The sequence below is a fragment of the Humulus lupulus genome, chromosome X (genome assembly GCF_963169125.1).
Source record: "Humulus lupulus chromosome X, drHumLupu1.1, whole genome shotgun sequence".
Taxonomy (NCBI): Eukaryota; Viridiplantae; Streptophyta; class Magnoliopsida; order Rosales; family Cannabaceae; genus Humulus; species Humulus lupulus.
Window position 1 is genome coordinate 13,348,833 of NC_084802.1, and position 25,008 is coordinate 13,373,840.

Genomic DNA, 25,008 nt, shown 5'->3' on the forward strand with positions numbered 1-25,008 from the left:
TGCCCCCGCTCCACAAGCGTCAGACCCCGTGCACACAGCCTCTGACAGCACCCAGGAGCCTCTTAAGCAAGTCCCTATGATCCACGGGATCGTAGAACTCACTGACAATCAAGAGTATACAACCAAAATCCATAAAAGGATGGAAGAACGAGTGAAGCGATACAAATCATTAGGCCACGTGGTCAATCTCGTCATTTCAAAAGACAGAAGTTACCCAGCCTCTGCAATCACCTTCACCGATGATGACCTGAAGGGCGTACACCTACCCCATGATGACCCACTCATCATTTCTCTACAGGTTGACCATTGCCAGCTCGGCAGAGTTCTGATCGACGGGGGTAGTGGGGTCGACATCCTCTTCTGGGAAGCCTTCCAGAAGATGGGACTAGAGGAGAATCAGATCCGGCCCTCCACCACGCCCATTTTGGGATTCAACAGCCAAAGAGTATATCCAAAGGGCGTCGTTCGATTAATTGTGGTGGCCGCAGAACGTGCCCTGCCAGTAGACTTTCTCATTATAGATTCCACCACAAGCTACAACGCCATCATGGGGAGAAATTGGATCCACCGGATGCAGGGGGTAGTCTCAACTCTACATCAGGTGATGCGGTGTCAATCACTCAACGGGCGCTACACCGTCGACATCAAGGGCTCCCAGAAGCAGGCCAAAAAGTGCTTCCTTACCTTGAATGAAATAAATAGCTCTGGCACTGCTTCCCATAACAACTCCCCTGACAAATAGCAATTACAGCAGGACCTACCAACATGCCTAAAAGGAATCAATCTAGAGGAAGACCAAGAAAAACCCCTAGTTACGCTAGATACCTTAGAACAAGTGGGTCTAGACGACGCTGACCCCTCTAAGACAGTGCTGGTATGTACCAAGCTCTCTGGAGAAGAGAGACAGACCCTCATACGATTTCTCAAGACCAGAATGAGAACTTTCGCCTAGTCTCCACATGACATACCTGGAATAGACCCCTCCGTCATGAGTCACAGCCTAAATATCTCCAGCAACTTCCCACCTGTCAAGCAGAAACAGAGGAGGTTCGCTTCAGAGGTGAATCAAGTCATACAAGAGGAGGTCCAACAGCTCCTGAGCATAGGGGAAATAGAAGAATGCTTATATCCCAGTTGGCTTTCCAACCCCGTCGTGGTCCCAAAGAAGAATGGGAAAAAGAGAGTATGCATAGACTACACAAATTTAAATAAAGCATGTCCCAAAGATAGCTACCCTCTACCGAAGATCGATAAGATGATAGACGCCACGGCAGGATATGAAAGAATGAGCTTCCTCGACGCTTACTCTGGATACAATCAGATCCCCATGAAATCAGAAGATCGGATTCACACGGTTTTCATAACAAAAGGTGGTTTATATTGCTACAAGGTTATGCCCTTCGGTCTAAAGAATGCAGGCGCAACGTACCAAAGGCTGATGCACAAGCTATTTTCCTCATTGCTCGGGAGAAATATGGAGGTTTATATTGACGACATGGTCATCAAGTCCAAACAAAACTCTTCACATATAGACGACTTGACCGAGTGCTTCCACATCCTTGATGCTTATAAAATGAAATTAAACCCCTCTAAATGTGTCTTTGGGGTGTCCTCTGGACAGTTCTTGGGGTACGTCGTCAGTCAGAGGGGCATCGAGGCAAACCCAACATAGATTGTGTCCCTCTTAGAAGTCAAAGAGCCCCGAACCGTCTGAGACATACAGGCTCTGACGGGCAAAATAGTAGCATTAAGCCAATTCATATCACGAATGTCTGACCGTTGCCAGCCCTTCTTGCAGTGCATAAGAAAATCTACCAACACCACCTGGGGACCGGAGCAAAGAAAAGCGTTGGAAGAACTGAAAACTTATTTGAGCTCCCCTCCTATATTGAGCTCCCCCATAGCTAATGAAGATTTATTCTTGAACTTGTCCGTCTCACAATTCGCTGTGAGTTCTGTTCTCTTCCGAGAAGAAGCTAATCGGCAGAGGCCAGTGTTCTACTGCAGCAAGATGCTCCTGGACGCTGAAACTCACTACAGTATGATGGAAAAATTGGCACTCGCACTCCTTACGGCAAAAAAGAAGTTACGACAATATTTTGAAAGCCACACCATCATTGTATATACGGACTATCCATTAAAGCAAGTATTGAGTAAGCCCGACCTCTCTGGAAGGTTATCTAAATGGGCAATTGAGCTAGGGGTGTACGATATTCAGTTCTCGCCACGAAAAGCTAAAAAAGGACAGGTACTAGCTGACTTCCTGGTTGAAATTCAGTCGTTCACCCCTGACACTTTGCCAGAATTGTTAGAGTCAGAAGATCAATGGGTGTGGATGATGCATACTGACGGAGCATCCAATTCCCAAGGGGCTGGTATTGGCATCGTATTAGAGGCTCCCTCGGGCCTCAAAATCGAAGAAGCCATTCGTTTAGAGCAATCCACGACAAATAATGAAGCAGAATATGAGGCATTAATCTATGGTTTAGAATTAGCACGAGAAATGGGCATCCAACGTCTGAATGTCAGAGGAGACTCACAGCTTATGATAGAGCAAGTGGCTGGAAATTTCGATACTAAAGCACCCCATCTGGCTAGCCTTTTACAGAAGGTAACTGACTTGAGATCACATTTTCACCAGTTCGAACTCATACAAGTACCTAGGGAGCAAAATCAAAAGGCCGATGCCCTTGCCAAATTAGCCTCTGCAGGAGGTTGCACACGCCAATCCTCCATATCTATAAGCCGATCAAGCAAAGACATGGAAGTCTATTCAACCTCATCAGAACCTGAATGCTGGATGGATCCAATCATAAGATACTTGTCCACCTCCGAACTCCCACCTAATCCAAAAGATGAAAAACTTATGCGCCTTCGGGCACAGCGTTATTCCATAATCCATGGGACACTGTACCGCAAGTCCTTCAACGGCCCCTACCTACGGTGTTTGCGTCCATCAGAAGCTAAAAAATTGCTAGAAGAGATACATGAGGGGACATGCGAAAATCACACAGGGGGACGGAGTCTGGCACACAAAGCACTTACAGCAGGGTATTACTGGCCATACATGATGACAGAGGCACGTGACTATGCCAAAAAATGCGACAAATGCCAACGATTCACACCCACCATCCATCAACCTACTCAAACCTTACACTCCATCGTTGCACCTTGGCCTTTTGCAAAATGGGGTATGGATGTGGTGGGTGAACTACCTAAGGCTGCTGGAGGAAGAAGGTATGCTCTTGTAGCCACTGATTACTTCACGAAATGGGTTGTGGCAGAGGCATACATCACAGTCAGCAAAACAGACACTATGTCCTTCATTTGGAAGCATATCATACGTCAATTTGGGATACCATGGGAGATAGTCGTGGACAATGGAACACCGTTCCAAAATGCGAAGGTACAAGAACTATGTGACACATACAAGATCAAGCTGAACTTTGCCTCTGTCACTTACCCACAAGGCAACGACCAAGCAGAAGCTTCCAACAAAGTTATCTTTGCCAACATTAAGAGGAACTTAGAAGATAAAAAAGGAGCATGGGCAGAAGAACTACCAAAAGTGTTATGGGCATATAGGACAACAAAAAGATCCTCTACGGGAGAATCTCCCTTCGCCATGGTATATGGGACAGAGGCCATCATCCCAACAGAAGTGGGCCTACCTACACTTCAGACACAGATCGCATCTGATTAAACAACAAACAACATTCAACTATTACACAACCTAGACCTTCTGGAAGAAGTACGCACGGTGGCAAAATTACGACAAAATTATCAAAAGGCTGCAGAACGCTACTACAATAAAAGAGTCCACTCACGCACATTTCGAGAAGGTGATTGGGTTCTGCGTAAGGCAACAAGCAACAAGAAGAAGCTAGAACCTAATTGGGAAGGGCCTTTCAAAATCATTAAAGTACTAGGCAGAGGGTCTTACACCCTAAAGAATGTACGTAGTGGGAAAATCATACCTCGTACTTGGAATTCAATGTCTTTGAAACAATATTATTGTTAATAGTTGTACTGTGCAATTCAAAAGTAATGCAACAACTTTCCATTTTTTCACATTCTTTTAAATTTCTCTTGTATATTCAATTTCTTGACATTATTGTCCACCACATTACACCAAGCCAGACACATGACAATTAACTTTTCACTCGAAAGGTTTCCTCAATTATATCCCCACCTACCTTTGTTCAAAAATAACATTATTCACGTGCACTCAAAAACCACCTACCACAGTGGCTATAAATAAACAATTATCTGAATGCTCGAAGTTGCCAACCTCCCCTAGCAATACACCGTATGTCTTTAATCTCAATACATACGTTACCCACACCTACACTCCAATAAACAAAGAGCAATAATAATGCACAGCGAGGATCACACCCCGCACATTGGCACCAGGCTGAATCTCAGCAGATCGTTGCAGCAAGGCCACTACACACAATCTGCGTACACGATCCTACCGCCTCTGCCGTTTCACTGGATTTTGTACCGCATTCTAATCTGACTTGACTAAGCTCACAGGAAGCTACGGCCAGCCATTTTGCAGTCTAATCTGCCCTGACTACGCCGATCTGGCCGCCCAACGGAGGTGCATTGCAAACCCTACCCTCTTACCCGCATAAGAGGAGCACCTCCTGCTATCTACTCTGCCCTGACTATCACAGCAGAACCATCAGCTGTCATGCTTCGGATTCCTCACCAGTGCACACTAGCTGGTTTGGCAATCCAAGGCTGGGAGGAACTTTTCCCGCAGTCGTACCCATATCCTACACGATGGGTGCCTCTGACAGGATACACGGCAACCCAAACAAGCCATCACTATCCTACACGGTATGGGTGCATTGGAAAGATACCCCTCCTCACAATCTTGACCTCTTTGCATCTGCCTCGACGCCCAACTCTACGCTTTGTCCCCCGCGTTCGGTCTGAATCACATTAACCCCTCTGATCTCATGGGAAAGTTTCAGTCTCCAGAGGCCGAACCCGTTCCGATCAAGACCACTATAAAACTCCCTACGCGTAAGAAGGTCTACCACTCAACAATAATGACAACGCCGCAGGAGTACAACACTTTTATCACTATAACTTAAATTGGCAGATGCTAAGCATGGGCACACATATTTGCTCCATTCCTTTCTCAATAAACAAAAATGAATATTTGTACTATGCACAATTAGAAGGCGACGTATACTCAAAAATGGCAATAAATAAGAAGTTGTTATTTATAAATTATGTTACATTAACGACAATATTAATTCCTGATTTCATAATTGATCTATTCTCTATAAAAAACTATTTTCTTGCCCATAATTAATCCCATTCAATACGACGCATGTACTCTGCCATCGCACTCTCTAGCTTCGGATGGCCTAACCCATAGCGTTCACACGATATGTAGTACGGGATGCCACTTCTGATAAGCCCTTCCATAGCCCACGTTGAGTAAAGCCACCGTGGGTTGTCAAAGATTCTCCTCAAAAAGGAAACCTTTGTCCACTCACGGTGCTCACCTGCAACAACAATGTTGTCAGCTACAACCCATCACCAACACACCAAGACAGATCATTCACACAACACTTAACTGGGCATTCTCTCCCACCATCTATATAATCTTTCCCTGTATCTCGCACGCAATGGCCTAAAGGGTCTATGAAGCTTCTGATCCGAATAAACCATATGACTCACACCTGTCATCACGCCTTTGATTAAGTCCAAAATAACAACGAACACATCCAATACACACACCAAGACAGCCAACAGGAAACAAAGCTCTATTTGTATTGATAATTTGCTCTATTACAATCATCTACATACTAGCGGCCAAAATAGCCCAAAGAATACATATACAGAAATTAATTCAAAGCAAAACATGATAGAATTTAACAAAACGATAGTGTGTCATTCATTCTACAGCACCTCTTTCACCATCTGGCTTGGCCTCTGCAACAGGCGCGGATTCTGATGCCTTCTGATCAGACGCCACATTGGCAACACTATCTTCAACAGCTTCCCCGTTGACATTATACATCGACCCCAGCGCGTTTCCCCTCAACTTCAACTTCTCCAGATGAAATGGCGGATAGGAAATCTGCAGATCCCCAAGTTCATTCAAGTACTTGTCGACATCATACTCTCCTATTTTTACATCGACACTTTTACAATACATCTCCAGTTTTGCCCATTTCTCCTCTGGGGTCTGCTTCTCATTGCGTAATGCCAGATCCAGATACTTCGCAGTATCTACCTCAGCCACCCTCACAAGTTTGCGTTCGGTGATCTCTCGATCTCGAATGCGCTGCCTTGTGGCTTCAATCGCCGCCTCTGCTGCCCTCTGCAAAACCAAAAACATTATGAAATCAACACACGTGTTTTATGGGCCCATTAATTTTCTAATACATCAATAACAAAAGAAGAGTCGCATACCTCTGCCATCTCCTCCAACTGCTTCTTGGTTTCGGTCACCGTCTCTTCTGCTTCCTTCAACTTCTTCCCTAAATAAAGTTCAGCCTCCAACTTCTGCTTCCTGGCGTCCGCTGCGCTGGCCTCAAGACCATTTGACCTTCGCTCCAGCTCTTTTTTCTCTTTTTCTAAAATCTCCTTATCAGTCTGCAACGACACTACATCCTCTTCAAGGTCATTCATCATACTGCTAAGCTTCTCCATATGGGCTTCATGTTGAACGCAGACTTGGTTTTTCTCCATCCACTTATTGGTCATATCCACCAAGTCAGCTTTCAGTTTGTCTCGCTCTACTTCAAGTTCGACAGTGCCTACCAGCTTCTCCTCTGTGGCAGTCACCCTCTTTTTTGCCTCTGCCAACTCTGCCTCTAACTTCTTGATGGCTTCCACAAGCACGTCCCGATTTGCCTCGGCCATCATTCTCCCTGCCCGCTCCTCTTCTAATTTCGCCATCTGCTCCGCCAGTTTAGAGCCATTCTGTATAGGCGCCGCATATTCTCGCCTTGCAGCAGAAGCGCATACATAGCTCTATGACAAATCAATTACGCCCATTAAAAATAACATTACACACATATCACAAAATATAAAAAGGGCCTAATTTTTTAACCAACTTACCATCCAGATGTGGTCTGATACTTGCTGCAGCAAGTCACCTTGCCCGCTCAAGGATCCAATTGCTTCTGTAGGTAGATGGGGTCTGCTTATGCGTAGCATTTCCTCCATAAATTCAGTAGACGCAGAGGGGCCATATTCCGACATTACTCCTGTTCTGTCACTTTCTTCTCCCCCTGCAGATGCAGCCGAAGAAGCAACGGGGGCAGCTGGCTTCTCACCTTCTGCTAACGTTGATACCATAATGCTATCAGACGCCAGCGCAATTGTCCTCACAACAGAAGAATACGTCTTTGAAGGGCGTGTAAACAAGCTATCATCTTCACCCAAATCACTAGGGAGGTACACAGGCGTCTGTACGGCAGAAGACGTTAGCTGCTCCATGAAAGCGCTAGGAGATTCAAAAGTGCTAGTACCCTTCGGAGACACAACAATGACATCTCCAGGACGAAACTCAGAAGAAGTAGGCGATAATAAGGAAACGTCAACACTGAGAGGGTCAACACCTCTTACTTCGACAGCCCCTGATTCTTGACACCCAGGGGTAGTTTCAGATACAACGGTCTTACTTAGCTCAACTGGCAGAGGAGGGGTATCCGCAAAATCCTCTCCGAAGGCGTCCTCTAGAAGCTTATTCTTACGAGAGGCAGAAGAAGGACGTCTCCCCTCTGAGCCACGCTTATGGCCTATGTCAGATCCTTCAGCCAAAACAGAAGCAGAGGGTAATGCCTCTGACGGCTTCATACAGACAACAGGAGACTTCACCTCAACTGGTAAGCCACCTGCACTCCATCTCCAGTCACCACACCTGATAATTTGGACGGAGAAGAGGAAACGCCCTCTGTGTGAGCCACCCCTTCTGAGCCTGCCGCCAAGGAAGACCCAATTGCGTGTGAAGCAGGAGACGCCCCAGGTAAATGTCCAACGGGGGCAGATCCTCGTGGCTTCTTGCACAACGAGAGAGCCTGGCCCGTTGGTAATTTACCTGGGGTAAGTTTGGGGATTGCAAAGGGAGATCCTTGAGCAGTGGAGACAGAACCTTTCGGGATTCGAAGCTTGGACAAAATGCACTTCCCGTCGTTCGAATCTTCGCCCGAGGATTCCTCACGCTCCTTTCTTTTTCCTAAGGCGTTTGCAGGCAAAGGCACTTGTTGGAGAGGCTGAATCTACAAAGCGTCAGAAGGCGTGGATGATCGCCCTTGGATACGGGAAGTGTAATGCCCCAAATTTCCTAATGAGGTTTAGGACCTTGATTAGGAGGCCGGGAGGGCCATAATTGATTTATTATGGTATTGAGTGATTATATGCATGTTTACGTAAATTATATTATTATATGATGGTGAATGCATGCATATGGGAGTATTTATTATTATAAGGGTATTTCGGTAATTTGGCCACTGTGGGCGTAATTGTGTATTTTGGGTGCATGGTTGTGATTAATTAATATGGCCACATTATAAGGTGGATTGGTTCGAGCTATTCGACATGAGACGATCATGAGATGTAAGTGTTCGGTCTAGTCATAACGGGTTTAAGTTCGGGGCTTCGGGTGAGTCTCGGGGTGAATTTAATGATTAGAGCATTACCGAGAATTAAAGGGTAATGGGATATGATTTATTGGTATTTGGGAATATTGAGAATAGCGGGAATTGGAGAGCGTTAATTATAATTAATGAGATAGGCGGGAAAGGACGGTTTTACCCTCAGAAGCCTTTAGAGGGATTTATTTGGCCTAGGGGTGTAATATCCAACATTTTCATAATACATTTATTTATTATAAATCAAAGTTTTAATACATAAAATGTACAACTTTACAAATTTAAGAAATAGTAATGGAAAAATAGTGTTTAAAATATGATTTTATGTTTTTAATGAGATTAAAGAAAGAGAAACTTGAGTAGTCAAGTATTGGACCCAAATGTCATATAATTTTAATTGGGGATTTTTATAAAATTAAGAAAGTTTGGCTAAAGGGCTTATTTGAAAAGAATTTTAGTATTTTGGGTCCAAGTATAATTTTTAAAAATAAATAAATAAATAAATAAAATAAAAATAAAATAAAAGGCTTCAGCCTTTCATTTTACCCGAGCCCCTCTCTCTCTCTCCTCAGAAACCCTCTCTCTCTCTCTCCTCAGAAACTCTCTCTCTCTCTCTCTCTCTCTCTCTCCTCTGCGTATTACTGTTGCCGACGACGCAGGAGTACTTTCCGGCCACCATTTTTAGCCACGCGCCGGACCGTTGGATTCAGAGGCCTCCGAACTATCGACCAACGCGGGAATCTAGAGCTCACTCGCCGATTAAACGCCTCAACCACTCGATTTAAGTTCGGCCACCCCGCGACTTCAAAGTTGCGATTCGGCCACCTCGGGCATCCGTTTGCCGATCCGTCACCACCATCGTGCTCCTCGTGTTGTGGGCTTCAAAACCCAATAACTTGTTCCTACATCTACCATAGTTGGGTGGTGGGCCCACCACGAGCCACCGCGATCCACCGTAGATCGACGGTCGAAACTTAGTGTTCGAGGTTCCGAAGTACGTTTTGAGTCTCAGAAAATCATCGTTTGACTTATTGTGGAACCCGATCATTTTGGTATAATTTCTTTAACCTATATATTGTGATTTAATTGTGATTGATTAGAGTAATTGTTATTATGTGTATTTATAGTATATAATTATATATTATTGATATATGGAATATTTTCTGTAATTTACTGGCTGTCTGGGATTATATATATTTTTGATACAGGTTTTGATTTTGGAATTGTCCACTTTATAGCCGTTGTGCTGTCTAATTTTCTAGAAAATATTAGATATTAAATAAAGTATAAAAATACATAGTTAATTGATTTTATATTAATATGGAAATTATTATGATTAAGTAATTTTAATTATTATTGTTATTATTTTGTTAAGTGAATCAAGAATACAGATTCATATATATATATATATATATGAAAAGTATGATTTATAGTAAACCTATTATCTAACCATTATTATTGTATATTAATATTTGAATATTAAAATAATATCAAATATTAGTTTCTTACAGTTATTGATATTTGTAAGACCAGTGAAGTTTGGAGAAAGTATATTTATTATATCACTGGAATTGATATTATGACTAATTAATAATAATATAAATATTTATATTTATATTATTATCATTATATTGATTATTACAACTTTATGTTAAAAATATGATTTCTTTTATAAAATGACTATTTGAATATATACATCCATATACGTATTGCTATTGAAGTATTTTGTTATTAATATCGAAATAAGTTTAATTATAGACGATAATTATTATTTTTGTTGGGATTATTATTATTATTATCATAAGGGTACATTATCTTATGAGCAAGGTTTAAAGCATGGTTTTATATGAAGAGTTATTTGCATTACGTTGATAATAATTTATTATTATCATTTATATAGTTTCTGGTATTATTAATATACACTATCAATAGTGTATATTTATGATTTTGATAGAATTTAATAAATGATGTGCCTTGAATAGGATTTGTATGGATTTGATTGATTGACTCTTGGTGCGGAATTTTAAAATAAGCTAAGGACCTAAGGTAAGTAAATCTCACATTTTGTGCTTAAGTGTAAGATGCATGACTACATTGATTGTGTACATCTGATGAGTTAAGTATGGTATGATGATGATGCATATGATAAGTATGTGAAAAATGGTTATATGAACACCATAAGGGTGTTGTGCGATATGTAATTGATGAATTCTGTGATATGTGAAAGATGTCTTACTTGGTTAAGAATGATATGAATTATGTGCAAGTATGTGTTCTTATGTTGATGGATATGTGGATTACTCTATGTTCATGATTTGTTATATGTTATGATATATGAAGCGTTTAAGTTTTTAGGCTGGAAACCTTAGACCTGAGCCATAGCTCTACGTTAAGGTATAACAACGCCACCAACCCAAAGCTTCATGTATTATGACTAAAGATGTTTTGAGTTATATGAGATGTGATACAATGCCTGGATTGAATACCATCAACATGAGTCATGAACACGAACATTGGCATTTCAGCATCAGCATGTATGCATGGCATGTACAGTTATGTGATACATTATTATGTGATATAAGACCATGCATATGAATATGAGAAAAGTTATGAAATGTCTTGAAAAGTCTTATGTAAAGTTAAACATTTTAATGACACAAGGCTTAAGCAAAGTGATAATAAGATGTTTAAAAAGGGTGCCACTGTTTTGATGAAGCAATCAAGTAAGTTCAGTAAAGAAGACGGAAGTCTATAAGACTTATAGTGGCTGCCCACTAGTGTGGGCTAGGTCAGAGTTGACCATTCAGATATGTTTGCCATGTTTCCGTCTTTCTCCTCCATATGTGTAATAAGTATGGCAGCTATGGCAACGATGAAATGAGTGTTATGATGAGCCTAGCTGAGATGATGGCTAGCCGGAGGAGAACCCATGGGATTCTATATGATATGTGTAACAAGCCCTGCAGGCATTGGCTGAATCAAACAGTGTGCACAAGTGATATTGGGCCCATAAAAATGTGAAACTAAAAGAAAGAGCATAAAAGTAAAGTTTGAAAGTGCATGAGCAATAAATGAAATGCATAAGTATATAAGTCAGCATATTAGTATATGTGCACTACAAACTCACGACATTCATGTGTATGTGTATGCATGAGATTTGCTTACTGAGCGTTAGCTCATTATGTTATTTTCCAACATTTTTCCAGGTGTGGCTTTAGCTGTTGAGCAACTTGTGGAGCACGGACTCAGTAGCAATGCAATAATGGTTTTAGAGTTTTCATATGGCTGCCTTAAATTTAAAGTATTCATACGTGTAATAATTTCTTCTAATAAGTTTATATAAAAGTTTTAAATTTTTCTGTATTTCTTCGTATCATTTTATTTAATTCTTTTGGTCAAGTGCCTTACATACTCGTAAACCCTAGAATTACGAGTATGTGGCAGACGTACCCTACCTTAGGGACGTTACAAATGGTATCAGAGCTTTGAGTTTGTAGATGTCGTATACTCGTTATGTTATTAGATTTTGGGATCTGAAATGCTACTGAGTTCCGCCACAAGACAAGCCACACGTTAATGGTTAGTATAATTTATCCATATTTTAGTTAATGTATGTTAATGATGTTGTATAATTGTATTAGAAACTCATTGTGTTATTGAGTTTCCATGATATAAGTATGAGTTTGGATTAAATGAATATTCTCATGCACGGTAGAGAAATTGAAGTTTGTTATTTATCTGAATGCATGCCTTTATTATTGATGTGATAAATAATTGATGATTTATCGATGTCGATGTTTGGATTGTTAATTGATATTCTCAAGCTTTGAAAGTGATCTATCAGTTCAGTTAGTGTGTTAAGGGTTAATATGTCAGGTTAGTGTTTTGGAGAGCAGAGTTTTAGGTTGTTGCTGAGAGCACACACAATAAGAGACTTTAGTGAAACAGTAGTAATATATAGAAAAAAAAAAAAAAAAAATACATAATACATTAAGGATTGGGGTTTTGGACACGTTCTACCTCGTCAATCAACTTTTGTTGTTCAACTCTAAGGGTCTCCCCAGTAGTTTGCAGTGTCTGAAATTTTTCCTTCATATCGACTGAGTAGTTAGCAAGAAGTGTAGTTAAAGTCCCATTCTCCTTAGCCAACTTCTCCTTCTCTCGAGTCAATGCCTTGTTGGCATTTCTAATGGTTATCATCTCTTGTTTTTGTGTTTCTATATACCTTTTCAAGTGGTCAACCTCTTGTTCTCTTGCAAGAACCCGTTGGCCTAGGTTTGAGACCGATGCTGCCGCCTGAGTGGTAAGAACTAAGGAATCTTTTACAGCTTGTAGGTCTGACCTATGGGATAAAATTATTTGGTCTTTAGGGGTGAGTATGCTTTGACCTATACTAATGGCCACCTTTTTATCGAGCATAGCTGAATCCTCCACCGTGACAAGGCCAGTATCAGAATAAAATTTGGGAAGCCAAACTCTGGGAAATTGAGTATTTCGTTCTGGGATGTGTACCGTAGGATACACCATTAGCTGTGGTAGGGGTGCAGAAATTTGTGGTGAAGATTCGATAGTGGGAAGATTTGGCTCAGGTAAAGCTAAAGTTAGGTCTAAGTTCAGCTGAGATGATGAGGATGCCATGGATTGCTTAGCTTGAGTAATGGACGGAAGTAATAATGATTTGGTTTTCAAAAGCTTGAGATTGATTGTGTTTTAGTGTGTATGTGATGAATTTTATTTATAGAAAAATGTGTTGAACTGTTGGGTCATTGGATCCTTGAATTTGTTTGTTTTCAAGATAGATATCACAGATTTTATCTTGTTCAATGTGTTAGGCTATCCTCTCTGATGATGAAAGTCAAACTTATTAGATGTTGTCGACATGGAAATCACTTCTATTGATTTTGCGATCCTGATTTGAACATGGAAACAATTTGTAAATTGTTGAATGAATCGAGGTGATAAATGTTATTTACTGAATTACTCTGTAGTGTGAATTACTTTCGGCGATTAAATTATAGTATATTAGCTGTTTTATCCCGAAAGTAAGATAATGTATTACTTGTGTGAAGTGATGACTGAGTATTATTGGTATAGGTGTTGAAATGAGACATGTCTAACTTATTAGACATGTGAGAATTATTCGTTTTCGTAGATGAAGTGGTGGATTGGTCAGTCAAGACTTATCCCATGTTTTATTCAATGAAGGGATACTAAGCTAAATGTGTGAATTTCCGAGTGGCCACGGTTATTTGCATTCTAGCATAGTATCAATATGCCCTTTATTATTTTATACATTTGGAAACAATTTTGATTTTTAAATGTTTTCTTAGAGAAAGAATGAGAGTCAGGCTTTTCTGAACTGGTACCTAATGAATGGCCTATCTCACTATTTCTCATTCAGGGCAAGAAGTCGGTTTTGACAACGAAAGGGTTTCACAGAGACTTGGTTTTAAAGAATAATCTTCATCGGCTATATAATTGTTTTCTAGTTATCCAATTTTTTTATGTCGAAAAACTTTCTATTGAACAAACTTGTTGCTCAATTTAGCATCTATTATCAAGGTATAACCAGTCATTTGCATCTGCTTAAAAAAAAAAAAAAAAAAAAAAATTGACTGTAAAACATGAAGATCAAGGATGTTTTCATGATGATGGTCATTTTCTCTTCTTACGTTATGTGGTTTGTGTTCAAAAGTATGGATGATGAGGATTCGTTTGTATTTTCGTATACATTCATTGTAATTTATACTATTGTTATAGCTTATTTCCTTTCTATCTATATTGTAGTCCTCATGTGAGGTGTTTACACATCCTCGCCTTTTTATATATGATAAGGATTACAAGAAGTCAGGAATAAGTTTTGTTTTCGGGGTGAAAGTAAGTGTTGTGTATAAAATCTTATGCTGTGAAATGTTGTTCTGTTTATTTGTAATGGTAGTTCTTGTCTCCGATTATCAAATTTTAGTTTGAAATTTCGAGGACGAAATTATTTTAACGGGGGAAGGATTGTAATATCCAACATTTTCATAATACATTTATTTATTATAAATCAAAGTTTTAATACATAAAATGTACAACTTTACAAATTTAAGAAATAGTAATGGAAAAATAGTGTTTAAAATATGATTTTATGTTTTTAATGAGATTAAAGAAAGAGAAACTTGAGTAGTCAAGTATTGGACCCAAATGTCATATAATTTTAATTGGGGATTTTTATAAAATTAAGAAAGTTTGGCTAAAGGGCTTATTTGAAAAGAATTTTAGTATTTTGGGTCCAAGTATAATTTTTAAAAATAAATAAATAAATAAATAAAATAAAAATAAAATAAAAGGCTTCAGCCTTTCATTTTACCCGAGCCCCTCTCTCTCTCTCCTCAGAAACCCTCTCTCTCTCTCTCCTCAGAAACTCTCTCTCTCTCTCTCTCTCTCTCTCTCCTCTGCGTATTACTGTTGCCGACGACGCAGGAGTACTTTCCGGCCACCATTTTTAGCCACGCGCCGGACCGTTGGATTCAGAGGCCTCCGAACTATCGACCAACGCGGGAATCTAGAGCTCACTCGCCGATTAAACGCCTCAACCACTCGATTTAAGTTCGGCCACCCCGCGACTTCAAAGTTGCGATTCGGCCACCTCGGGCATCCGTTTGCCGATCCGTCACCACCATCGTGCTCCTCGTGTTGTGGGCTTCAAAACCCAATAACTTGTTCCTACATCTACCATAGTTGGGTGGTGGGCCCACCACGAGCCACCGCGATCCACCGTAGATCGACGGTCGAAACTTAGTGTTCGAGGTTCCGAAGTACGTTTTGAGTCTCAGAAAATCATCGTTTGACTTATTGTGGAACCCGATCATTTTGGTATAATTTCTTTAACCTATATATTGTGATTTAATTGTGATTGATTAGAGTAATTGTTATTATGTGTATTTATAGTATATAATTATATATTATTGATATATGGAATATTTTCTGTAATTTACTGGCTGTCTGGGATTATATATATTTTTGATACAGGTTTTGATTTTGGAATTGTCCACTTTATAGCCGTTGTGCTGTCTAATTTTCTAGAAAATATTAGATATTAAATAAAGTATAAAAATACATAGTTAATTGATTTTATATTAATATGGAAATTATTATGATTAAGTAATTTTAATTATTATTGTTATTATTTTGTTAAGTGAATCAAGAATACAGATTCATATATATATATATATATATGAAAAGTATGATTTATAGTAAACCTATTATCTAACCATTATTATTGTATATTAATATTTGAATATTAAAATAATATCAAATATTAGTTTCTTACAGTTATTGATATTTGTAAGACCAGTGAAGTTTGGAGAAAGTATATTTATTATATCACTGGAATTGATATTATGACTAATTAATAATAATATAAATATTTATATTTATATTATTATCATTATATTGATTATTACAACTTTATGTTAAAAATATGATTTCTTTTATAAAATGACTATTTGAATATATACATCCATATACGTATTGCTATTGAAGTATTTTGTTATTAATATCGAAATAAGTTTAATTATAGACGATAATTATTATTTTTGTTGGGATTATTATTATTATTATCATAAGGGTACATTATCTTATGAGCAAGGTTTAAAGCATGGTTTTATATGAAGAGTTATTTGCATTACGTTGATAATAATTTATTATTATCATTTATATAGTTTCTGGTATTATTAATATACACTATCAATAGTGTATATTTATGATTTTGATAGAATTTAATAAATGATGTGCCTTGAATAGGATTTGTATGGATTTGATTGATTGACTCTTGGTGAGGAATTTTAAAATAAGCTAAGGACCTAAGGTAAGTAAATCTCACATTTTGTGCTTAAGTGTAAGATGCATGACTACATTGATTGTGTACATCTGATGAGTTAAGTATGGTATGATGATGATGCATATGATAAGTATGTGAAAAATGGTTATATGAACACCATAAGGGTGTTGTGCGATATGTAATTGATGAATTCTGTGATATGTGAAAGATGTCTTACTTGGTTAAGAATGATATGAATTATGTGCAAGTATGTGTTCTTATGTTGATGGATATGTGGATTACTCTATGTTCATGATTTGTTATATGTTATGATATATGAAGCGTTTAAGTTTTTAGGCTGGAAACCTTAGACCTGAGCCATAGCTCTACGTTAAGGTATAACAACGCCACCAACCCAAAGCTTCATGTATTATGACTAAAGATGTTTTGAGTTATATGAGATGTGATACAATGCCTGGATTGAATACCATCAACATGAGTCATGAACACGAACATTGGCATTTCAGCATCAGCATGTATGCATGGCATGTACAGTTATGTGATACATTATTATGTGATATAAGACCATGCATATGAATATGAGAAAAGTTATGAAATGTCTTGAAAAGTCTTATGTAAAGTTAAACATTTTAATGACACAAGGCTTAAGCAAAGTGATAATAAGATGTTTAAAAAGGGTGCCACTGTTTTGATGAAGCAATCAAGTAAGTTCAGTAAAGAAGACGGAAGTCTATAAGACTTATAGTGGCTGCCCACTAGTGTGGGCTAGGTCAGAGTTGACCATTCAGATATGTTTGCCATGTTTCCGTCTTTCTCCTCCATATGTGTAATAAGTATGGCAGCTATGGCAACGATGAAATGAGTGTTATGATGAGCCTAGCTGAGATGATGGCTAGCCGGAGGAGAACCCATGGGATTCTATATGATATGTGTAACAAGCCCTGCAGGCATTGGCTGAATCAAACAGTGTGCACAAGTGATATTGGGCCCATAAAAATGTGAAACTAAAAGAAAGAGCATAAAAGTAAAGTTTGAAAGTGCATGAGCAATAAATGAAATGCATAAGTATATAAGTCAGCATATTAGTATATGTGCACTACAAACTCACGACATTCATGTGTATGTGTATGCATGAGATTTGCTTACTGAGCGTTAGCTCATTATGTTATTTTCCAACATTTTTCCAGGTGTGGCTTTAGCTGTTGAGCAACTTGTGGAGCACGGACTCAGTAGCAATGCAATAATGGTTTTAGAGTTTTCATATGGCTGCCTTAAATTTAAAGTATTCATACGTGTAATAATTTCTTCTAATAAGTTTATATAAAAGTTTTAAATTTTTCTGTATTTCTTCGTATCATTTTATTTAATTCTTTTGGTCAAGTGCCTTACATACTCGTAAACCCTAGAATTACGAGTATGTGGCAGACGTACCCTACCTTAGGGACGTTACAAGGGGCATTATGGTCTTTTGACCTTAAGGATTTATATCAGCCTTGGGAATTTTAGAAGGTTGTGGAATGATAATAAAACAGAGCCTATCCTCATCTTTCCCTTTCTCTCCCGTACAAGCTTCTTCCTTCACTTTTCCTTTGGATTTTGAGAGCCCAAATTGAGGAATTAAGCTAGGAAATTAAAGGTGGAAGCTTAGGAGTTTGGTTCAGCCATTGAAGGAGGTTCAAACTCGGATTTGAGGTAAGTTTCAACCAGTAGTTCCTGGTTTATACTCTGTTTTAGTTTAAGATTTCAGATTGTGTATTCTTGGTGGTTAATTGGAATTAATGGGAGTTAGGTTGATGTTTGATTTGGGTTTTGATGAGGGTTTGATATAGATGTTGTTTAGAGGTTGAATTGAGTGTTTGGAGAGGGTTTGGAACTAGTTTGGAGGCTGGGTTCTAAGGGAATATGCAGGGGAGGTCGAGCTGGTGCGTTGCTGATTTTTGGCTGATCTGGATAATGAGCCGCGGCCTGACTTTTGTGTGTCGCGGCCTAAGGTGGCTTCTGAGGAAAATATGCCTCTGTCAGGGAGATGTGCCGCGGCTTGGCTGTGGTGAGCTGCGGCCCATCAGGGCAGATTTGACCAAAATTGTGTTTTTAGCTTAGGGATGCTTACCATAGGCCTCGGGGTTGATCCTACTACTTGGTTAAGTGGGGATTGATGTCCCGGAGGCTAGATATTGGTTTGGGAACTTGTGTTGATCATTTTTATTGATGGTATCCTATATTTGGTTATGACTAGGTGACCGTTAAAGGACTAAAAATTGATTGTTCTCAAGGGTCGTTCTTTTAATCGTTCTAGCTCGACTTTGAGGTAAGAAAATTGCACCCTGTGTATATGTGACATGCATAGCTATTATGATGCATGTTGGTTGATTATTGAGTATGACATGCATGGCTATTATGATGCATGTTGGTTGATTATTGAGTATGACATGCATGGCTATTCTTGATGCATGTTGGATTGCTGGATATATTGCGTATGATGCATGAGAAACATGTGATTAGGACATGCTTGTATACTGAGTATGATATCATTCAGAGCTTGAGCCTCTGTGTTTATGCATGGTCCTAATTTTACTAATACTTATTCAGTAAGCATGTTGAATACCTTGTTTATGAATATGGAACATGTGATATATGATTGGTGGCATGACTTACTTGTGTATGACACTGACTAGTCAGGGACTGGCTCTAAAGTCGAGAATCACGCATTGAATGGCTCTACGGCATTAATGCTAGACCGACCCTAAGGTCGATGATCGCGCATTGAATGGATCTATGGCATTAATGCTAGACCGACCCTAAGGTCAATGATCACGCATTGAATAGCTCCATGGCATTAATGCGGGACCGACCCTAAGGTCGAAGAACTTATAAGCGCTTGCCTGGTCTATGACCAGATGTTTATAGCCAAGGTATATGACCCCGGTGACTGTTTGTCACATGGCTAGGGGACGCTGTCCATAGCACGACTATAGAGTCGGGAGGAAGGTTATGTTAGTGACCATTCACCATGCACCTGTCTTGATCAAACTTATGAAAGAATCACTTATTAGTTAAGCCCTGCTGACCCTATCGTCACATGGCTAGAGGGAGCTATGCTCATTATTGTGACTTTTGGCTATTGTCACCTATTTGCTTGGATTGATAGTCCTGAATGGTTATTATGATCGTTGTTGATATTATATCATGCTATATTGTGTTTTCTTGCTGGGCTTCGGCTCACGGGTGCTACGTGGTGCAGGTAAAGGCAAGAGGAAGCTATACCATCCTAGAGTTTGAGAGCTTAGGTGATGACGTGTACATATGCAGCTGGTCGTTCGCCACGGCCGAGGTTTAAAGTGGAACTAGGGTTGAACCCTGTTTTGCCGCTTAGAACGGCCTGTTGTAAATATTTTCTGAAATAAACTCTGAAACTTTATTTTCGGGATCCCAATGTATATATTAAACGTTCTAGTGAAACGTTACATCTTAACCAAAGATTTTAATCCCTAAACCGCTAATCATACTTAGTTCACGATTTTGGCCAAATGACTCGATTAGCGAGTTTAGCACTGTTTACAATGCACACCGTAACGGTCCCAGGAGTTGGGGCGTTACAGGAAGATCTGCACGATAAGCCGGACTTATCAGGGGACGACTCTGCAGCAGAAGCCAGACCAGAGCCCTCTTTCTTTTTACCTTCTGGGACCCCTTGATGCTTGGCACACGCGGCTTAGGTCTCAGAACATGCCCTTTCGCACTCAGTCTTCGTCAGCGACAAAGTTGAAGGAGTAGGAGGGGATTTCTTCATAAAAGCTCCCAGCTGCTTCGCGCATGCTGTTGTAATCTTGCTAAGGGTCATGTCACCCTTCTGCGATCTAACTCGCACGGCACCAGGATCGACTCGATCCACAAAACAAAGCTGAGTCATAATCTGCATACAGTAGGGGTTCAATACACCCCTGATAGTAATGGCGTTCTCCTTAGATTCATGCAGAAGCCCCTTCTCTGTCAGCATGCTCTACCGTTTAGGACTCATACTAACCAGAGGCCAAGAAAAATCTGATGCAAAGAACCAACACAGTAATACACTGAGTTAAACTAGCAGATAATCATCCAAATATGATTAGTTCACATTAAAATCAATAAGGAACAGAATGGAAAATGTGACTCACCTTTTATAAACACCCTGGCCAAAGGAAAAATTTCCTGAGGCAGGAATTCAGGATACCACGCTCCTCCAACGGCAAAGAAGTATTTATCCCAATTTCGATGGGAGCTATCGAAATCGATGAAGATTGTCCGATCCTTTTTGGGAGAGAGGTAGAAGGTTTTCCAAGGCTTTCCTTCTATCGCCTTGTTCGTAGACTTGGTGAAGCACGCGTAAATGTCGTCCGATTGAATATTGACATTCCTGAGGCTCCCTATCATCTGAGCCCCGACTATAGACTGAATAGCATTTGGAAGAAATTGCGAAATGTGAGCCCCGGAGTTTGAAATTATCTGAACAAGCAGAGCCGGGAGAGGGAAGCGGAGCCATTCAATATGTCTCAGACTCATGACGATCTCGGAAGGCTTCACTACGTCCTTAAATCGCCATTCTCGAAGCTCAGCATCCGAGAGCATCCTCACCGTGACATTGTCAGGAATGTCGAATGATTTGCGCATGCGTTCAAACGCATTCTTGTATCCATCGCGATCCAAAGGCTCGGGAGATGAACGAGAAGACATTATTACACAGAATGAGACGATTGTCAAAGGATTGAATTGAAGGAAATCTCTAGGGTTTCTTCGGAGCTTCTCTCTAGAAGTTGGAATAAAGTTTGGAAATTTGAATGAAAATTATTTTAAAATAAAAACTATTTAAATGAAAGGTAAAATTCTGAACCAAATGTTTCACTCGATAACTGTGTTTGCATTAAGTGTAACTTGTTAGGTAATCAAATGATCATGCACCTACGGATTACCTCGGTTTACGTAGAATGATGGCTCTAGGCGAACTTTTTGGTGTTGAATAGTCGGCCCAAGATTCTAACAGATTAGCACGCCTCGCCTGTCCAAAGCTTGGGCCAGGGGGCATCTGTTGGGCCCAAAATGTTCGACCCAAAAACCCTTTCCTCATTTATCAAATATTCAAAACGGAACGTTTTGGCATATAGAAGTTCCGAAGGCAGAAGCTGTGGGTCAAAGGCGATCCGCGCCTCTGACCCCTGAGCGAGACATTCAAAGTCGGTATTTTTGGAGGGAAATTCAGTTATTTCTTCCCCCCCCCCCCCCCCCCCCCATTCCAGGGTTCGCTTGAACCAACTAACTGCTTTGCATATTTTGTCCTATAAATATAAGATTCATAGAAGGGAAATGGATCGAACTTTGAACTGACTTAAGCATCGGAGTGTATTTCTTGCAGGTGATCCCGACGAGTCAAAGGCAAATTTCATCACCGGAATAGTGACTGTGCATCGTCCATTATCGGGAGAAGCCTCCAGATATAGAAAGACAAATTGTTACTCCAACAGTAATGTTATATTATTTTATAATACAATGTTTTAGATTAAATAAATGCGACAAAGAGTGTCACATATTGTAACATATAAAAGATAGTTACAATATTTAGACATATGTGAATATCCAAATATGTAACATATTTGGTGTTGCAAATTTGTAACTTCCAAATATTTCCCATTATTGTGTAGATTTGTTGCTACACAATATGGAGATGAATTTCTTTAAGTCAGATGTGAAATGGTTGTTAGAGATATGATTTTAACCCCAATAATGTGTTTTAGAGGTTACAAAATCAATTGGGAGTGGATTTGAACCGTTTGGAAAAATAGCACATTTTTGTGTGCTGAAATTGGTCAGTGGTCGCGGTGTCGTGGCTTGGGGAACAAAGACCAGTGGTCACGGGCACTAATACTCCTGGTCGTGGCCACAGAGGCTGACTGACTAATTTTTCAAAATTTTCCAACCTTTTTGAACAGCTCAAAAAACACAAATAACTCTCAAATCTCATTTTTAATTCCATAAACATCCAATTAATCATTGGTAACATCCATGAGGGTTGGTGGAATTTGAAATTCAAAGGGTGTCTCTAAACTCTATAAATATGAGCATTTTGCTTACTTGTTTGACACAATTTTTCTATCAATTAGAACGCTTGGCTAGAAAACACCTAGAGGCTTGATAATTCCATAAAACAATTTCCAAATATGTGAGAGATCCTTTAGTGCTTGAGTTAGGGGAAATAAGCTTTTGGACAAAGGTTTCAAACCTTATTCAAGCTAGTGATCCCCAACACTCTTCACTTTGGTTGTGTGAGTGAGAGTTGTTTGTTCTTTGATTCTTGTTCTTTTCTTTTACTCTATTGCTTTTCATCTTCATATTCTTCTTCTATTTACTTGTATTTCTTGTTTAGAGTTGTAATCTTTTCTTTTATTTTGTTACAAACATTTTTTCTTTATTTGTATCATTTTGTTAAGAGTTACATTTCTCCATTCTCTTCTTCTAATTCTTCTCTTGGTTATTTGTATTTTTATTCATAGAGTTGTAACACTATTTAATCAATCTTGTTTATTTGTATTATTTTGTCTAGAGTTGTAACTATTCTTACCATTTCCATTGATACAACATATATTTTCCTAACACTCTTTTCGTAATTTAAACTGTTAGAATGTCTAATTTTGCAAATAATTTTATAATTATAAATTAAAAAAATTAACCTAAGGCCAACACAATGTAAAACTATACATTTGGTTAAGGTATTATGGAGGAACAGCAAGGTCGAGGAAGCGACCTGGGAGCTGGAGTCAGATATGCAGAGTCAGTATCCTGAGTTGTTCAGGTAAATTTTGATGACGAAATTTCTGTAAGAAGGGGATAGTTGTAACATCTCAAACCCCCTAATGTGGCTTAATGCCTATATTAGGGGGCCAGGAGGCTCATAATTGATTTAATATGCAATTATGTGATTATATGCATGATTATGTGAGTTATATTATTATATGATGGTAATTACATACATGTGGGCTCACTTCTTATTAGAAGGGTATTTTCATAATTTTGGCATGTTGATGGCGTATTTGTATATTTATGTGCATGTTTGTGATTTATGGGTGAGACCACATTATTATGTGGATATGTTTGAGCTATTAGGCATGAGACGATCCTATGATGCAAGTTAGCGGTTTGGTCATAACAGGGTTAATTGCCGGGCTCAAGGTGAGCTTGGGGTTAATTTGATGCTTAGTACATTACTGGGAATAAACGGGTAATGAGATATGATTTAATAATTATTGAGGATATTGGGAGTAACGGGAATTGGAAGACGTCAATTATTATTAACGGATAGGTGGGAAATGACCGTTTTGCTGTTGGTGTCTATGAAGGCTTTAGAAGGCCCTAGGGGTAACTTGGTCATTTTGACCATAGGATATGCTCAGCCAAGGAAGGCTGTGGAATTAACTTAGGCAAAACAGAGTTTCATTCTCTCTCACTTTCTATCATCATTTCTCTCTCTCTTCCCGTTGGAGTTTTGAAGCAAATTAGGATTGAAACTTAAGGATTTAAGGCTTGGGAGTTTAGGATTGGATTTTAGCAACTGAAAAGAGGTTTAATTCGTAATTGAGGTAAGGTTTTTCAGCTTGAATCTCTAGTTTTTGCTCTGTTTTTCAGATGGTTTATAGCTTGATATTTTGATTGAATAATTGGGTGTTTGATGAAGTTTTTAGTGTTTCCAGGCTTGGGTTTTGCTGTTAAACTAGTGGTGGTGTTGATGTGATGTTTGGTTGTGATTTTGGAATTGTTTGGTTGAGTTTTGATTGAGGTTTAGATTGAAGGAAATGCAGGGGAGCTGGGTTCGTGGGGTCAAGTCGCGACCGAGTTCATGCAAGTCGCGCTTGAATGCATCCCAGAGTCTCCCCTGGGTTCTGTCTAGCAGGCGCGCTGCGGCCCACAGGGGCAAGTCGCGGCCCGCCCCTGGCACCCTAGATAGTGGGTCCTTTGTCTTGAGGGCACGCCGCGGCTCTTGGGGGCAGGTCGCGGTCTGCCTATCCCTTTTGTGCCGGGATGGGTTTTAGTCACTTTTAGGCACGGGTTTTCATTTCTCTAAGCTCGAGATCGAATCTACTAATTGTTTTAGTAGAATTCGAGGTCCCGAGAGCGGGGTTTTAGTCCATGAACCTTTTATTGCTTATTTTATTGATGGGATTTCATACTTGATTATGATTAGGTGACCGCTAAGGGATTTAAGGACAGATCGTTCTCAAGGGTTGTTCTTTTATTGTTTCACGCTCGAACCAGAAGTAAGAAAACTGCACCCAATATGTGACATGCATGGTTATTGATGAGGCATGTTGAGAGCTCTATTTATGGGCATTTGTTGCATTGTAAATACCTAGTAGCTTTGTTTACTTGTGAATGACATTGACTTATTAGTCAGAAACGACATTATTGTTTAGTATTGGTCGTGAAGTTCTGACTTATCATTCATGATTGGCAGTAGTACTGAGCACTGGCTATATGGTATTGGCTTATGAGTCAAGAGTGGCTTTAGCGTGTTTAACGCAGGCCGAAATGATTAGA

The 25,008-nt window shown here is 39.5% G+C and overlaps 1 protein-coding gene and 2 long non-coding RNA genes across 3 annotated transcripts; all 3 read left to right on the forward strand.

Annotated features, from left to right (window-relative positions):
• The first annotated feature begins 1,768 nt into the window (after positions 1-1,768).
• LOC133805535 (uncharacterized) lies at positions 1,769-3,703 on the forward strand. Its single transcript, XM_062243719.1, has one exon. The coding sequence runs from the start codon at positions 1,769-1,771 to the stop codon at positions 3,701-3,703; it is 1,935 nt and encodes a 644-aa protein (XP_062099703.1).
• Positions 3,704-8,995: 5,292 nt separating this feature from the next.
• LOC133804246 (uncharacterized) lies at positions 8,996-12,578 on the forward strand. The gene is made up of 3 exons (XR_009878385.1): positions 8,996-9,676; positions 10,607-10,670; positions 11,831-12,578. It is a non-coding gene; the product is annotated as an uncharacterized LOC133804246 (long non-coding RNA).
• A 1,336-nt stretch (positions 12,579-13,914) lies between these two features.
• On the forward strand, positions 13,915-17,793 carry LOC133804245 (uncharacterized). Its single transcript, XR_009878384.1, has 3 exons — positions 13,915-15,482; positions 16,413-16,476; positions 17,637-17,793. It is a non-coding gene; the product is annotated as an uncharacterized LOC133804245 (long non-coding RNA).
• Positions 17,794-25,008: the final 7,215 nt, after the last annotated feature.

What these genes read in the sequence shown, in the direction of transcription:
- LOC133805535 (XM_062243719.1), top strand. Translation starts at nt 1,769, where the DNA reads ATGTCTGACCGTTGCCAGCCCTTCTTGCAGTGCATAAGAAAATCTACC.